This window comes from Crocodylus porosus, unplaced genomic scaffold (genome assembly GCF_001723895.1).
Source record: "Crocodylus porosus isolate Cpor-Errol unplaced genomic scaffold, CroPor_comp1, whole genome shotgun sequence".
Classification (NCBI taxonomy): domain Eukaryota; kingdom Metazoa; phylum Chordata; order Crocodylia; family Crocodylidae; genus Crocodylus; species Crocodylus porosus.
Genome location: NW_017728912.1, coordinates 6,503,475 through 6,519,740, shown reverse-complemented (window position 1 = coordinate 6,519,740; position 16,266 = coordinate 6,503,475). Strand labels below are relative to the sequence as shown.

At 48.0% G+C, this 16,266-nt stretch overlaps 1 protein-coding gene across 2 annotated transcripts in view; it reads right to left on the bottom strand.

Annotated features, from left to right (window-relative positions):
- The window catches only part of EXOSC9 (exosome component 9), a 10,988-nt gene extending 6,044 nt beyond the window's left edge, over positions 1 to 4,944 (bottom strand). Inside the window, exons 1-5 of one of the 2 annotated variants that reach the window (XR_002100879.1) lie at positions 4,833 to 4,944; positions 4,656 to 4,750; positions 2,134 to 2,253; positions 1,912 to 2,014; positions 1,045 to 1,182 (exon numbers count right to left, since the gene is read on the bottom strand). Coding sequence is in view for 1 of the 2 variants with exons in the window: in XM_019534005.1 (XP_019389550.1) it covers positions 1,045 to 1,182; positions 1,912 to 2,014; positions 2,134 to 2,253; positions 4,656 to 4,750; positions 4,833 to 4,898 (522 nt within the window). In the remaining variant the exon portion in view is untranslated. The remainder of the gene's footprint in view (positions 1 to 1,044; positions 1,183 to 1,911; positions 2,015 to 2,133; positions 2,254 to 4,655; positions 4,751 to 4,832) is intronic. The other variant, XM_019534005.1, reaches the window with a different exon arrangement.
- Positions 4,945 to 16,266: the final 11,322 nt, after the last annotated feature.

Genomic DNA, 16,266 nt, shown 5'->3' with positions numbered 1-16,266 from the left:
TTGGTTGCCCCTAAGCATGCAGTCCCCTGAAGGCCCCTTGTGGATGTGTGCCAGAATAATTTTCTCAAACAGCTTGCCTAGGATCAAGGTAAGACTAACTGGCCTATAGTTTCCCGGGTCCTCCTTCTTCCCCTTTTTGAAGATGGGAACCACATTAGCCCTTTTCCAGTCCTCCAGCACCACACCAGAGCACCACGAGCGCTCGTAAAGCTATGCCAGGGGTCCTGCAATGACCTCGGCCAATTCCTTTAGAACTCTAGGGTGGAGATCATCTGGCCCAGCTGATCTGAATACGTCCAGTCCCTCCAGAAGTTCCCTGACTAGTTCCTCACTAACCCTTGGCCCAGGTGTACCTCCCCTGAGGCCCAAGAGGGGCCCAGCAGGGAGGTGACTTTTCTGGTCCCTACTTAGGAAGACGGAGGCAAAGAAATTGTTAAAACATGTTAGCTTTGTTGTCTGGTGCGACGACCAAATTCCCCAACGCGTTCTGCAGGGGCTCCACATTACCTGGAACCTTCTTTTTGCCCCCTATGTATTTGAAGAAGGACTTCTTATTACCCTTAATCCAGGAAGTTAGCCCCAATTCCATCTCTGCCTTGGCCTTCCTGACTGTCCCCCTACATCCCCGGGTGACTGCAGTATAGTCATCCCTGACGATGTCCCCTTCTTTCCACTGGGTGTACGCCTCCCTTTTAGCAAGGAGACATTCCTGGATGCTTTTGGTGAGTCATGGAGGCTTGTGTGCCCCTTGCTCCCTTTAATCCTTGTTGGGATTACCTTCCTTTGGGCTTGGAGGATCATCTCCTTAAGGAGCGACCACTCTCCTTGGACACCTGGCTCCCCTCCCCTCTGGGACCTCAGCACTTCCCCAGCTATCCTCCTTAGCTCAAAGGATCCTTAGCTATCATTGGATGCTTGAAATAGCTCTGAGCTTCTGTAGCTGAAATAATTTAAAATCTCAGCTATAGTTGCTTCTGACAAGGAAGACCTATTTTTTAAATCTTAACAATCCTAGCACATTACCTCTATCCTATTGTAACTTACCACAGTAATTTCCTCTCCTTGCACAGATACATCTGGCCTACGGAAGTGACACAAGGCCACTATTGCTGCTATACTTGCAGTATCAATAATGTTTCCATCATGATTCAACAAATGCAGGTCCACACGAATCTGCCAGACCTGAGAGAAAGAACATCCATAACTACAACTCACTAAATCAGGGGTGTCACACTCATCTGGCACTGCAGGGTGGATGAGTGGCATGGGACAGGCTGGACTGGGCCCACGGACCCTGTGGGTAGAAGCCTGGCATCTTGGGTGCTTGACAGCTCCTGCAGGAACAAGTCCCAGTCCCGGGCTTCTTCCTGTAATACTGCTGGGGCTCCAGCACTGTGGTTCTAACTCAGACACTTGGCTACCACAGGTGGAGATCCAGCACTCCGGGTCTTGCCCAGGCATCGCCCCCTGCTCCCCCAATCAAGGCTGAGTCAGATAACCCAAGCCTGCAGGCTATAGATTTGACGCTGCTATAACTGTAGCCTAAGCGACCACTTGTACATATTTTCCAAACCCTTTTCAAAAAGACATTCAAGTGAAGTATGACACAAATACTGATCAAACCTATAAGTGGCTCAACATATCAAATGAGAAATGGCATGTTAGTTTTCCATACTGGGCAACATGCTATTAGTAAGTAAAAAGTTAAGTATTCTGTTCCTACAAACATTTACTAGTACATGGGCCCACTGACTACATACTTAGAGCTACATTTGCACAAATCACTTGGGCTAGAGCTTTAAAACAAACACAGGAACTACTGCTCTTCACGAGACAACAGAAACCAAATCCTATATGCAACCTATTAAACCCCTAATGTTAAAAAGCTCTGGATTTCAGAGTATTTCATACCTTTTCACCGGCAACAACACAAAGAGATTCAGTATCTATGCACTTTGAGTTTCGTAGGCATCTTTCTAATAGCCTATTCAGCTTCACCAGCAATTCAGACTGCCTGTAGAAGACATAATTTACACGTGTTTAAGTTGTGAGTTATTAATAAGGGAGAACAATGACACCATGGTCATCCTTATATCAATTCTACCTGCTGTCACTGCAGCAAAAGCCACGTACCTGCCAGGCTCAAAAGCTGGTGAAGCCATTGGAGAGAGCTCAAGATTAAAGAAAAGTATACCTTCTGTAGCTCGGTTTGGCTTTGGGGCAACAAGTTCACATGAGACTTGTCCAAGGACTCTGCAAAAGAAAATCACCCCCAAAAGCACAGGCTTCAGAAAGAAGACAGAAAGAAGTTAAACACTGCACAACATACGAGTTGTATTTTGCACCTCCCAATTTTTGCAGCTAATTTTTTGGCAAGACATAGCTAAATGTATTCAAGGTAACCATTACTAGGGCACCAACAGAAACTAGGCAGTAGAGTCCTATGTGGAGTTTAAAATGTAGCTTTTATTCTCACTGTTGCCTAGAAGAATTTACCAAGTTTTGTATCTTGCATCACCCCTCCCGTGTGAAAGATTAAGATACTATCTATAGGGGACTGGAAAGCTCCATTTGAGATTACTGTACAAAGTCACAAGTAGGATATTCGATATTCATGGTTATATATTAACACTTGTTTACACACTGCCTGCTTTACGACTAAATACACTGTGAAACCCCATATACCCATGAAGGGTCTGTAACTGCTACCTTCAATCCTGTAAACTCTCATGTACTGGTTTACCTCGGTATTGGCACTACCACTGAGGTTTGCACAATTACACACTGGACTTTTTTGGGGGAGACATGATGTTTATATCCAATAACACTACAGCCTGTTTAGTAAGGATTAAGTGGCCAACATAGGGTACCAGTACCCATTGCCAGCTGAAACAAAGAAATGTAAATCAAACCAATCAGAAATCATTTATTAGATTATTACAATCAGCCACCTGTAAATCTTGGTCACAGGCTGGAAAGAAATTTGGAGAACTCAGCAAATTCAAAAAGACCTGTTGCCAACCTGTGTGCCACCCTCTTCCTGCCTCTTACATCTCCCCAGCTGGTACAGGTGAGACTCTACACTGTGCTGCCATGAACAGCCAGGCAGACTTTGGTATAAACATTTGCTTTTGCATTTTCAAGTGCAGTCAAATGCAAGTCTCCAGGCTGACCTTTTTTCTGCTCCTTTTAGCAGCAGTCTATCACAAGGCTACTTGTAACCTGGGTAACATACCCTCGCTCCCTCTTACGTTGCCAAGTGCTGTCTTCAAGGGCTCCTATACATGTGTGCAAAGCCTGCTCCAATGCACTGGAAATCCAGCACACCAGAGCAGGCTTGATCAATCGAGTCTGCTGCAGCCTGGAAACTGACACACTCCGGCAGCCTTCTGAGTCATGTGCATCAGCGTCGCCACGTGTCTCCCCACTAAAAAATGGTGGCGGGGTGCTTTGAAATAAAACATGTTCAATAAGCTCAATTTCAAAGCGCCCATCTGCCATTCTTTCAGCACAGGGACACCGATACACATGACACGCAGGTGCTTTTAACTGGAGCAGCTCACTAATTAAAGTGCCGGGCACTGCATCCCACAGCACATGTAAAAATGCCCCAAGTCACTGACAACTCAGATGTGACAGGGTTTTGTTCCCCCACCATGCGCTCCTCAGAAGAACCAGGAGTTGGCTGCAAACATGGCTGAGGTCTGAGACTGGAGTGCGCCAGCACTCCTGCTGGGACTTAAAGCCAGCAGTTCCTAGCTAGAGGGGCTCACCCTCTGCTCAAGGTCAGACTGACTGATGTATTTGGGGTCAAGAAGGAATTTCCCCACAGGGTCAAGCTAGTATGGATGGTGGGGCCTTCTGCCTTCATCTGTAGCAGGGCTTCTCCAGGGGATCTCCCAGCACATGTTAACCACCTCAGCTGCGGCAGGATGTTGCCAGCTGCAGCCCCCATGCCATGCCAATGGCTTGAGTCCTGCTGTGCTAAGAGGCTGGACAATGGATGGTTTGGTCACAGCCAGCGTCTTAAATATGAAATTATCATATTGGAAGCTCAAAATTATCATATTTGCTGAACAAATATTGTACACCGAAAAAACATGTGAATAAGCATGCAAATAATTCTTATTTACTTTACATTGCTCACCATAACTCAGCACTAAGTGAGAACTGGGTCAAAGTTGCAGCATTTCTTTATTTCAAGGCAGACAGACATAAGGAAGTGCTGACAGCAATCCCAAAAGTCAGTCAAGACTCCCTGAGAATGACTTGGGTTTCACCTATCCTGCATCAATGAGCTGCCTCAAAAATCATTGTACACTTTTACTACTCTCGACGGTACATGGTAAAAGGGCTGAAAGGATGGCACGAACCGGACAACACTGAGCAGAGCCCGCCCCGCTACAGACAGGTATTGCGGCTGAAGCTGCCCTCAGGAACCCCCGCGCAGCCCCGCGCGCATGTGCAGTACCAGGCAGGAGCGCCCGAGGCACCGCGCATGCGCCCGCCGTGCTCCCAGGTAAGAGCAACTGCGCAAGACCCTGTTAAGTGCGGCTTCAGTCACTGAGGGAGATGGCACACGGCCCCAACGTCCCTAGCCTCGTGCGCCCGGCTGCGCATGCGCCTTCTTCCGCCTCCGCGCAGCTCGGTGTTACCTGGTCTTCCCCAGCTCCACGACGCAGCAGCCATAGTCGGCGCCGAAAGAGACGCGCACGTTACGGTAGTCGTAGCTCTGCCGCCCGTCCAGGCGCTGCAAGGCCGAGAGCGGAGTCAGCGGGGAGGGGAAGGGAAAGCGGGGGGAGGATAGGAAAGTGGGGGGGCTAGTCTCGCACCTTCTTCTCCTCGATGGCGCGCAGCAAGAAACGCTTCTCGCAGTTAGACAACGGCGTCTCTTTCATGGTGGCGCGAGCTACCCGTCTCACAGTCGCACCCTGCTTACGTCATCATCCGCGCGGTAGACGCCACTGCGCACGCGCCAGCAGGACCCGCGTATTCCTTGTGGCTGGGCGGGGGGTGGTAGCAGCGGCGTCGCGTTTAAAAACACGGGACATGTTTGACCCTGCCACTGGGTCGTAGAGGGGGTGATTCTAAGGGCTGTGTGCTGCCCACCCCCCGCCGTGGCGGAACCTGCTCTCTGCGGAGCGGGGCCCGTGGGCGAGGGGCTTGCTCAGAAGGAGTAGCGAAACGTTGGCGCAGGTGGTGGACTCAGCATCCTTGGAGGTTTTGGAGACCTGGCTAGACAAAGCCCTGGCTCAAGATGATCTAGTTAGGGATGCAACCCCTGCTTCGAGAAGGGGTTTGGGCTCGGTGCCTTCCTGAGGTCCTTTCTAACCAGCATTTTCTGTGATGACCAAGAAAATGTGACACTTGCTGTCCTGATGCGTGCATGCCTCCCCCTGTGGCAGTTGTACTAGTGAGGAGAGCTCGGTTATCCCTGTCCGTGGCAGCTCTCTGCCTGTTCACATTCCCTGTTCGCATACCAGGTTTAACTTATGAGTGTTAATTCAGGAGTTAGCTTTCCAGGTTGTAGCTGTATTGGTCTAGAGGAAAAGGCAATCAGGACTCTACTAAAGGTGATATCTTTTGTTAAACCAACAAGAAGTTTGCAACAACAAAAAATCTTTAATTGCAAGCTTTTGGGCACGAACAGCCACATCAGGCATTGGAGAAGACTGTAAAAGTTCTCCTGGGTAGAGATGAAAGTTCATATTTCATAGAATTTCACAGAGGAGTCAATAGATGGAAAACTCTGGGCAGTCAGTTCATTGCAGGCTTTAGCCCTTGAAAAATACATGTGTGTGTGGGGGGGAAAGGACTGTTACTGTTTTGGGTTTATAATTAATTAGTTATAAACCCAAAACAGTTGGGTTTATTAATACTCCATTAATACCCTTATCCTTGTACTGCTAAAATAATCTGTTTAAAACAATAGGAACTGCTCCACCTGCATAATTGCGCAGACCCCTGGTGTTTCTCACTAGTGCAGATGTACTGGTAAAGATATTTTTGGCGAATGCCAATTATTAACTAGCCATATTAGCTGATACTGATCTGATAGCCAATATAGCCTGGCAGCTTGGCCGGATGGTGTTCTCCAGTAAGTCTAGTGGGGGGAATGGTTGTGTGGACACAGATCAAGGCCCCTACAGTGAGGGAGGAAGTGGGGTAGGGCCCGAGGCAGGTGTTGCTTGGCCAGGGTGGGGCACAAGAAGCAGCCACAGGCTTATCCAAGCAGGAGAGCAGCTCCCACCACTGTTCACACCCTCAGAGGAAGCATGGGGGGCATGTCCACCCCAAAATTCCCTGTAGCCCCCCTCCCAGTGCCACCATTATCTGCCTTGCCCCTGACTACAGCTCTAGCCTAGCCCCCTCCACTGGAAATTGGCTGGCATGGCCCCCAGCCTCAGTCCTGCAGCGGGCATCCTGCCCTCAACCCACACACAAATCCGGGAGGCACATGCCCCCTATACCTCCCACAGGGGTGCATGCAGCAGTGGGACCTGCACCCCCTAGATGAGCCACCCATGGCTCTATCCTTTGTCCCGCCCAAGCTGGGAAGTATCTGCTTCTGCTGTATTCCCTCTCTTGCCATGGGGACCTCAATCTGCATATGCCCTTCCCCTACAGACTTACCTGCTGGATGCTATTCTCCAAGCTGCCAGGCTGCATTCTTGATCATTTGCATGCATGCAGCTGCACAAATGCACAGGGCATTTATCGGTGACATCAGCCAAAAAAAGCTGATTGCCAGTAACGTCAATTTTCCTTTTATCAGTGCTGATACGGTATAAACTGATATATCAGTGCACCCCTACTCACTAACATAAATGCAAGTAGGTAACACCAGGCTACTGTATTTTTTCTCATGCAGTTCACCTTCATATATAGTATTCACCTATGAAAGGGAACCTGAAGAAGAAAAATTTGTTGGTAAGAGTGGCAGCAGCTTTGGAGCTGGGACTGCTGCCAGCCCTGCATGCTGGTTGGGTCTGTGGATCTTGGGTGGCAAGTCCGATTCCACACGTTTGCTAGAGCTAGTACGCAGTCCCAGGCAGTGCATGGGGTCAGACTTAATGTGTGGCCCTGGAGCCAGCATATGGCTTCAGACCCGGTATGGGGACTTGGCATACTGGGTCCATTCTGGTACGTGGTTCTGGAGCCAGCACACAGGGTCAGATCTGGCATGCTGCCTCTGGGCCTATGTGCTGGGTTGGACCTGGTGTACCAAGTCTGGCTGCATACCAACCCCAAGTGCCTGCCTGATCTGATGTGTGGTTGGAGAGGGAAGTTCCTTGTGGGTCTGGAAATTTTATAGTGTGGGGAGGTAGTGGTGGGAGGTTCCCAACATTCTACCTCCCCTTCTCCAAATTTCCAAGCCCGTGGGCATCCCTTTTCTTTACATATAAGGTGCACCCCAATTGTCCTCAGCTGTTTTTTTTGGGGGGGAGGGGTAGGTTATATGCAAGAAAATATGGTATTTTCCTACAGAAGCAAGTATCTGTATATTAGTAGGTGGAGTTGCACCTTATACATGCGTATTTCTAAATTAGTTGTCTATGTGGTGCAACTCTGCCCTGACTTCAGACTAACACAGCTAACAACCTCTCTTTAATTGCTAGTTAGTTCAGATCTTTTACTGTGGAGCTGTGGTATTTTTCTGTTATGGGCATTTATAATGGTTTTTGGTCCCTCTCTTTAGATTGATGCTGCTACCCTAAGTTTGTATTCTTGTTTAAAGGCCAGCAGTATACATGCACCTGTTTGCCTTTGGAAATTTACGACTTGCTGTCCTTTCTCATTAGCAAATAAAGCAAGTGTTACTGGCATTTTTTTCCTCCCTTGCTGCTCCTTTTTCCTGTATGTAAATAACATTTACTTGACAACAGCTGCTTTGGAGAAACGTTTGAAAGTGCTAGATAAGGTATTTAATTACTACAAAAACCTGCTCTAAAATGTAATACAAAGGGAGCCTAGTTATTAGCATAGTTTTTCCTAGAAGCACCTGATCAAAAGACAAACATTCCTTCTCAACAAGAGGTAGACCATATTGACAGGTGATCTTTACATACTAGTGTTTCTACCCTTTATTCCTTTCTTGGGCTTGTAGACTATGACAAAAAAAAATTTAAAGAATTTTGCTGCTATTGTAGCTCCTTTCTACCACATTTTGTGTATTTTTTTTAATGTCCTAGCTTTGGCACTGGAACACTCTTCATCTTTAGCTCCTGTTTAGCTCCATGCATCACCCTGAACAGCCTTCTGCTTTCAGTGTTGTTTTAACTGGACCATTCTCTACACTGATTCTGCAATACATCGATACAAAGAAAATCCATGTGCCTAAAACACTAGCTCCTATAAGCTAAAGTGTGCTGCCTCAGCTTTCAGATTCAAGTTTGCATGAACTGCTTATTTAATTGGATTTTTTTACACTTTTTTCATACTTAAATCTCCTCTCCAGAAAAGGATGGCTCTCTAATGCTAATGTTAGCCTTGCATGCTGGTCTCTAGTATAGTAGGACAAAGGCATTAAAGTGGAAATGTACATCTTCACCTCTTTCATCTGTGCACTGTATGATGGTATCTTCATGAGTGTCCATTACCAGGATCCCAGTCTAACTTAAACCTCTCTCATCTTTACTTCAACCTTTTGAACCATCTCCTATTTTCTTTTGGTGGTTCTTGTAGATGGGTCCATCTATTGCATAGATGGCATACCCAATAATGGATTTGGATTTTACGTGATTTCAGTCCATGAAAAACCTACTGGTGAACATCTGGACTCCCATAAAACAATGCAGAGATTGGGAACAATAGGAAGGTGGCCTCCAAACCATATCAATTGTAAAATTGCTTTGTTTGTGTGAAGAGCAATCCCACTAAATACAGTAAAAGCTCTGTTATCTGGCATCCCCCAGAAATGGGGGATGCTGGCTAATCAAATATGCCTATTAATCAATCAAATGTGCACCATCAGGTGCACTCCCCAGCGTCAGTGTGCTGGAGGACACGGCGGGGGGGGGGAAGGCCCCGCGCTGGCTGCTTTGCCCCAGGCCGTGGGCTAAAGAAGTGACAACAAAAAACTCAGCTCACAGCGGCAAAACCGGAAGTCCCCCAGAAGTGGTACTTCCAGTTTCACTTTTGCCACTTCCTTAGAATGCTGATTAGTAGAGATTTCTGGCTAATGAAGTGCCAGTTAACACAGCTGTTGCTGTACCAAAGTGGTAAATGTCCAAATGAACAGAGGCTTTTCCAATACAAGGAACAGTCGGCATGGGTTCTGACCAACCTGATTGCCTCCTATGATGACATGACTGGCTCTGTGGATTAGGGGTGTGAGACCACTGGATGTGGTCTAACTTGATTTTAGCAAGGGTTTTTTTGATATGGTCTCCCACAACTTTCTTGCAGGCAAGCTAAGGAAGTATGGGCTGGATGAATGGACTGTAGGGTAGATAGAAAACTGGCTGCAGGATTGGGCTCAGAGGGTAATAATCAGTGGCTTGATGTCTAGTTGGCAGCCGATATCAAGTGGAGGGGTTGGTCCTGGGGCCAGTTTTGTTCAATGTCTTCATCAGTGGCCTGGAAGATGGCATAGAGTACACCCTCAGCAAGTCTGCAGATGACACCAAGCCAGGGAGAGCAGTAGATATGCTGGAATGTAGGGCTAGGATTCAGAGTGACCTGGACAAACTGGAGGATTGGACCAAAAGGAATCTCATGAGGTTCAGCAAGGGCTAGTACAAAGTCCTGCATGTAGGACAGAGCAATCCCATGCACTGGTACAAGTTGAGAGCTGACTGGCTGAGCAGCAGCTCTGCAGAAAAGGACCTGGGGATTACAGTGGACAACAGGCTGAATACGAGCCAACAGTGTGCCCTTGTTGCCAAGAAGGCTAACAGCATACTGGGCTGCATTGGTAGGAGTGGTGCCAGCAGGTCAAGGGAACTGTTTATTCCCCTCTATTCGGGACTGGTGAGGCCACAGCTGGAGTACTGTGCTCAGTTTATAGCCCCCAACTACAGAAAGGATGTGGACAAATTGGAGAATCCAGTGGAGGATTACAAAACTGGTGAGGGGGCTGGGGGACATGACTTATGAAGAGAAGCTGGGGGAATTGGGCTTATTTAGTTTGGAGAAGAGAAGACGGGATTTAACAGCAGCCTTCAACTACGTGAAGGGGAGTTTGAAAGAGTATGTTCTCAGTGCTGGCAGATGACAAAACAAGGAGCAAAGGTATCAAGTTGCACCAAGGGAAGTTTAGGTTAGATATTAGGAAGAATTTTCTCACTAGGAGGTTAGTAAAGCATTGGAACAGGTCACCCAGAGAGGTGGTGGAATCTCCATCCTTGGAGGTTTTCCAGACCTGGCTAGACCAATCCCTGGCTGGAGATGGTCCTGCTTTGAGCAGGGGGTTGGACTAGACCTCCAGAGGTCCCTTCCAACCGTAGTTTTCTATGATTCTAAGCTCAAACAGCTGCAGTCACTGCGTGCATGCTAGTGGACCAGATATTCTGCCCTTGGAATTTACTAGCAGATATGAATCTGATCAAGGAGCTCATTTGGCAGGAAAAGTTGCCTGTGGACAATGGGAATGAGATGCCATGTATTCTGTATTATCCTTGGTCTTCTGGATAGGTGAAGAAATCAAACACAATTACCAAACTGAAGCTAGAAAGTTTGAAAAGTGAATAGGGAAATTTGGGACAGCCCATATTTGTTTCTAGCTCCCTTATTTCTTTTAGATATTTGGGCTACTCCTTCCACTGCAACAAAACAGTCTTTTTTGGAATAGTGATCAGCAGAGAAATAAGACTGCAAAAGCATTTTAATGTGAAACCAGCCGTATGAATGTGGAATGGAATAAAATCAATATTTTTATGCAAAAATTGCAAGATGATTTTAAGCAGGTATTCTTGTATGCAGCTAAGATTTGCGCAGAGCATCCCAAGGCAGAAGTTTGCTTTGATAAAGGATTCCTGGTATCTGATGCTGATTTTCAGTCAATTGCTAACTGTAGATTATATAAGAAATTACTGAGTTCAGATGCACCTGACAGCATACAGTGTCAACTTGTGTGCCATGGGGCGCCATGCAGTATTGGCACTGTCAGTTGTGCAGACATCTAGGCACAATTCGCAAGATAAACTCAGAGATCTCAAACAAGAATGCATAGTTTCCAAACAGGCTGACCTGTTCTTTATGCTGCAAGTTTGTGATAGTTTCATCTTAAGATGCAGATATTTTCACATACATACAAAAGAAGGTTTCTGTGTACATTTATCTTCATGCTCTTAATATAAAACATACTGTTCTGAGTTTAAGCATTATATTTATTGCTACCTTAACCCATGCTATCTGTATCCTGTGCAGTTGTAAAGCAATCAAAAAGTCAGCCATGAAAATACCCACCAACTTTTGAAAGGGAAAGGACAATGTTTTAAGGTTGTGTACGGACAATGCTTATATATTGCACTTCCAAAACTTTCCAAAGAAGAAAAGAACAAACATATTTCTGTACCTCTCATGTTTTTCAGTCCATCTTATATTACTGCTCCTAGCTCTCGGGGGGGGGGGGGGGGTTGAACCTGAAGTGGGGGAAAGGTTGGGTTTCAGAGCAAGCAAACCATTTAGCCTTCAAAGGGAAGGGCCAATTCAACCCATGGGGTTAAGAGGATCTGCAGAGTGCCCTGGTTGTACACTCTTAAAGAGTGTTCCTTGGTTTTGCCTTTTTTAGGGAGAGAAACTGGGGAAAGTGGCGTTTTATCGTATTGCTTGTGTCGCAGGGCACTTCAGTGCCCTGCTTCTGTAAAGAGTTACAGGTGCCGGTTGCTGGAGCAACTGCAGTTTGGTCAGCTGACCAGAAGGGGGCAGGGCCTGGCCTATATAAACAAGCCAGCCTGAGGCCAGAGAGGCAGTTCCCTGCTAACATCGAAGGGAGAAGGAGCTCTGCTAGAGTAGGTAGCCTAGAAAAGCTTGATGGCCTGAGTAGCTTCGGCTCAAGGATACGGGGAGGAGAAAGCCCTAGTAGGGATTTGATTGATGATTAGCCAGGTGACATAGAGGTTGACATTTAGCCATGAGGCTTAGTTTGATTTGTAGCCTATTGGCTTATGTTATTATATGTTGTTGTTTGTGGTTATACCAGAGATCCGGTTGAAGCTAATAGGGGTTGGAGGAGGCCTCACAGGGGCTCCACAGTGGTGTGGGGACCCCGATGCCAGAGAGGGCACAGCATTTAGGGGTGCACTGACCCCAGCCCTGAGAAAGGGCACAGTGCATTGGGGGCCAGGTAGGGTCGAGGCTGCCTGAGCCCCACAGGAGTTGTAGACCCAAGGAGGGGATTTAGGAGCCAGGCACAGCTACGGCCACCTGAGCCCCAAGCGCGGAGAAAGGCCCTAGTGGGGGCGGAGCCCGGGGAAGGGATTTGGGGGCCAGGCACGGCTACGGCCACCTGAGCCCCGATTGTTAGGCAGGACCCCAGTGCGGGCAGGATGATGAGAGAGAGCCCCCGTGTGGGCACGGCCGTGAGAGAGGGCAGAGAGCGTCCACAGGGAACGCGGGCATCTGTGAGACGGGAGAAGCCAGGGAGCACTCATGAGGGCACAGGCAAGATGGCTGCGAGAGAGGCCAGGGAGCGTCCACGGGGAGCGTGGACAATTGTAAGGAAGGAACGGCCGGGGAGCGTCTGTGAGGACGCAGGCCAGTGAGAAAGAGGCCAGAGAGCCTGTGAGGGCCTGGGCCTGGGCCGGGGAAAGATGAGCCCAGGGAACCCATGAGGAGCCAGGGGTGCCCATGAGGGCACAGGCAGGATTTTAACTAGACAACATCCGGTACATCTGCGAGGCTTGGGGCGTGGTATCAGGGGTGGTAGGAGCCACGTGTAACCCCTAAGGCTTTAGTGCACGGAGTCACCTTAGGCAGTGCACAGACTTGAATACGTCAGGGGTACCGTGTCAGGGAGGACAAGAGGCAGCCTCCCTTAATATTCTTAACATCAAAGACATGGGCAAAAACGAGGGTGCATTTACACCAACTTGGCATGGTAGGGGGCGCTAGGAGAGATCACGGCCGCTCCTAGGACTCCGCCCCGTGACAGCTTGCTTTATAGTTTTGTTGTTTTCATAGATTTCATAGACATTAGGGCTGGAAGGGATCTCAGAAGATCATCGAGTCCAGCCCCCCACCCAAAGGGCAGGAAGTCAGATGGGCAAGATAAGCATCCAATTTACTCTTGAAGGTGTTCAGTGTAGGTGCTTGAACCACCTCAGATGGCAGGCTGCTCCCGACCTTGGGGGCTCGGACAGTAAAGAAATTCTTCCTTATGTTCAGCCTGAAATGGTCTTGTAGTAGTTTATAACCGTTTGACCTCGTCATCCCTTGGGGCGCTCTGGTAAACAAATGTTCCCCCGGATACTGGTGGGTCACCCCTGATAAACTTATAGGTGGCCATCAGATCACCCCTGAGCCTGCGCTTTTCCAGGCTAAAGAGCCCCATGGCTCTCAGCTTGTTGTCTTAAGGTCTGTTTTCCTGACCTCTGATCGTGCGCGTGGCTCTCCTCTGGACTCTCTCAAGCAACTCCACATCCACATCCTTTTTGAATTGTGGAGCCCAAAACTGGACACAGTACTCCAACTGTGGCCTCACCAAGGCCAAGTACAAGGGGAGAATGATGTCCCGGGATTTGCTTGAGAAGCATCTATGGTTGCAAGCCAGCTTTTTGGTCACTTTACTAGCTGCAGCATCGTATTGCAGGCTCATGCTTATCTTGTGGTCAATGATGACTGCCAAGTCTCTTTCTTTTGTAGTGCTAGTCAGCGTAGCACTGCCGAGCCTATAGGGATGCTGCAGGTTTTTCTTCCCAAGGTGGAGAACCTTGCATTTTTCGGTGTTAAACACCATCAGGTTCTTGCCCACCCATTTGCTGAGCCTGTCCAGTCTTCTGGTGTGGATGCTTTGCCCCAAAGTTTGGTGTCATCGGCGAACTTGGCCAGTCCACTCCTGACTCCAATGTCCACATCATTAATGAAGATGTTGAACAATATGGGTCCAAGGACAGAGCCTTGGGGGACCCCACTGGTCACAGGACACCATGATAATTGACTTCCATCAATTACTACCCTCTGGGTCTGACCACGGAGCCAATTTCCCAGCCAGCAGATCATGGTGGACCCAAGGCCACAATTGGCCAGTTTTGCCAAGAGGTGATCACGCGATACCAGATCGAAGGGCTTTGTTGCTTTAAAAGAATTACAGGTAGGAGAATGTAGAAAAAAGAAGAATGCAGATGAAATGTGCCATGACACCCAGTCAAAGAAATTAAGAACTCCAAAGTACAAGAATGCAGGCGCTACTGTCTGTGCTCTGATCCTGATGGTGATAACAGGACTGCATGAAGATGCTGAGGCCCAAACTCCATCTACTACCATGCCTAGTGCATGGTAAACATGAGTAGCATTTTTTTCCTGCCTACTTTGTAATGACAAAAGGCCAGACCAGGGGTTTTCAGCCTTTTTAAACAAGTGTACCCCTTCTGCCTCTGAAGTTTCAGCTCACGTACCCCTTTATATTTTTTTTGTTGGCTTTAAGAGGTGGGGATGGGGGGGGCAGTTCGTGTCACTCGTCGCACCACAGTGGAGGTCCAGGGGACACATGCCCCCCAGATGTGTGTGTGAGACAGAGGCAGCTGCTGCTGCAGGCTGGACTCTGTACCCCACTGCCCCAAGAGCCATGCAACATCACGTACCTGGTGCAGCCGGGCAGGCAGGGGACAAACACGTACACATACATATGCAGACACATGCATGTGCCCCTCCCCACCCAGCAGGTAAGTGTGTGTGAGGGGAAGGGTTGGGACAGGGTGGGGAAGAGGGAAGGGACTGCGGGGGGCAGATAGAGAAGGGGGTAAATTTTTGTTTCTGTGCCCAGTCCCAGGAACAGGGCAGAGAGGGAGGTGAGGACAGCGGTGCTCCTTTGTGGGCCACACATGAGCTGCCCAGCTGCCCAGCTTGAGGTGGGCTCACTGCCACCCCCCACACCACCACTGCCACACTGCTTTCCCATGGTCGGTCGCACATGCATCTCCATGGGCTGCTGAAGGGCAGGGTGCAAGGTGTGAGGTGCGTCAGCAGCCCATGGAGCTGCACGTGCGACTAGCTGCAGGAAAGCAGTGCAGGGCATGGCAGCAGTGCCGGGGTGTAGTGGTGGCTGCGGCCGCTGTGTGTGAGCCCCACCCCTTCCTGGGTGGGTGGCACATGTGCAGCCCACAGAGGAGCACTGCTGCCCTCACCCCCAGCCCTGCTCTGGGGGAAAAAACAGCAAGCTGAGGTGAGGAGTGGGAAGGCACCACAGTGTGCAGCATGGGGCCAGCAGCGCCTAGCACACCCCTCCCTGGGTAAGAAGCAAAGTATCGGAAAGTGCCGCACCCCAGGATGTGCCACATCCCTGCCCACTTGCTTGCCCATGCGTACCCTCTACATACTTTCTAAGTACCTGGTTGACAACCCCCGAGCCAGACCCTACTCCTCCACTTTGGTCAAGTCTCTGAAAAAATATCACTTCATAGTATGCTTTCTTGTTAACCTAGTAATGAAAAAAAGCAAGGAGCACCTACTTAATTTTTGTGCTTGTGTTTTTGTTTTGTTTTTTCAGGTATTCAAACAGCCTAGAATAGATTACACATAATTAATCTATTCCAGGAATATGATCTCGTCCTGTGAGACCAGCTACTTTCAACACCAAAGACTAATGGAAACTAACAGCTTTCAGTCCAGCTAAGACAGATGAAAGGAATTGTAAAAGGCAGCATTTTCCTTCCTGTTACGATGGCATGCATAAATTTGTACCTGAGATTTTTCGATTTGGTTGCATGTAGATTAAAATGGCAAAAAGGCAGACAACTTATTTCTGGAATAATACTACCAAAATTAAATTATTAAGTTATTACATTGCTATTAAATTATTAAAATGCATTAGTTCTCATCGTGGTCCTAAGAAAGAAGAATGCATTCAATACAACATTCATGTGTACTGGTAAAGAAAGAAAGGAAATAACAGTGTTAGCTAGAACTGAGAAATCTGTGGACAAAGCATCAGGAAATCTAACGTAAGAAGGTAACCAGCCACACTTAATCCTACAGAGACTTTTCCCTTTTCTGACTTCACATATACCAGTTGTTTTGAATATATCACACTGAAGTATGACATGACATGTATGATATCATGTATATTTTCAAACTTTTTATCTTTCCTTATTTATAAATAAAATC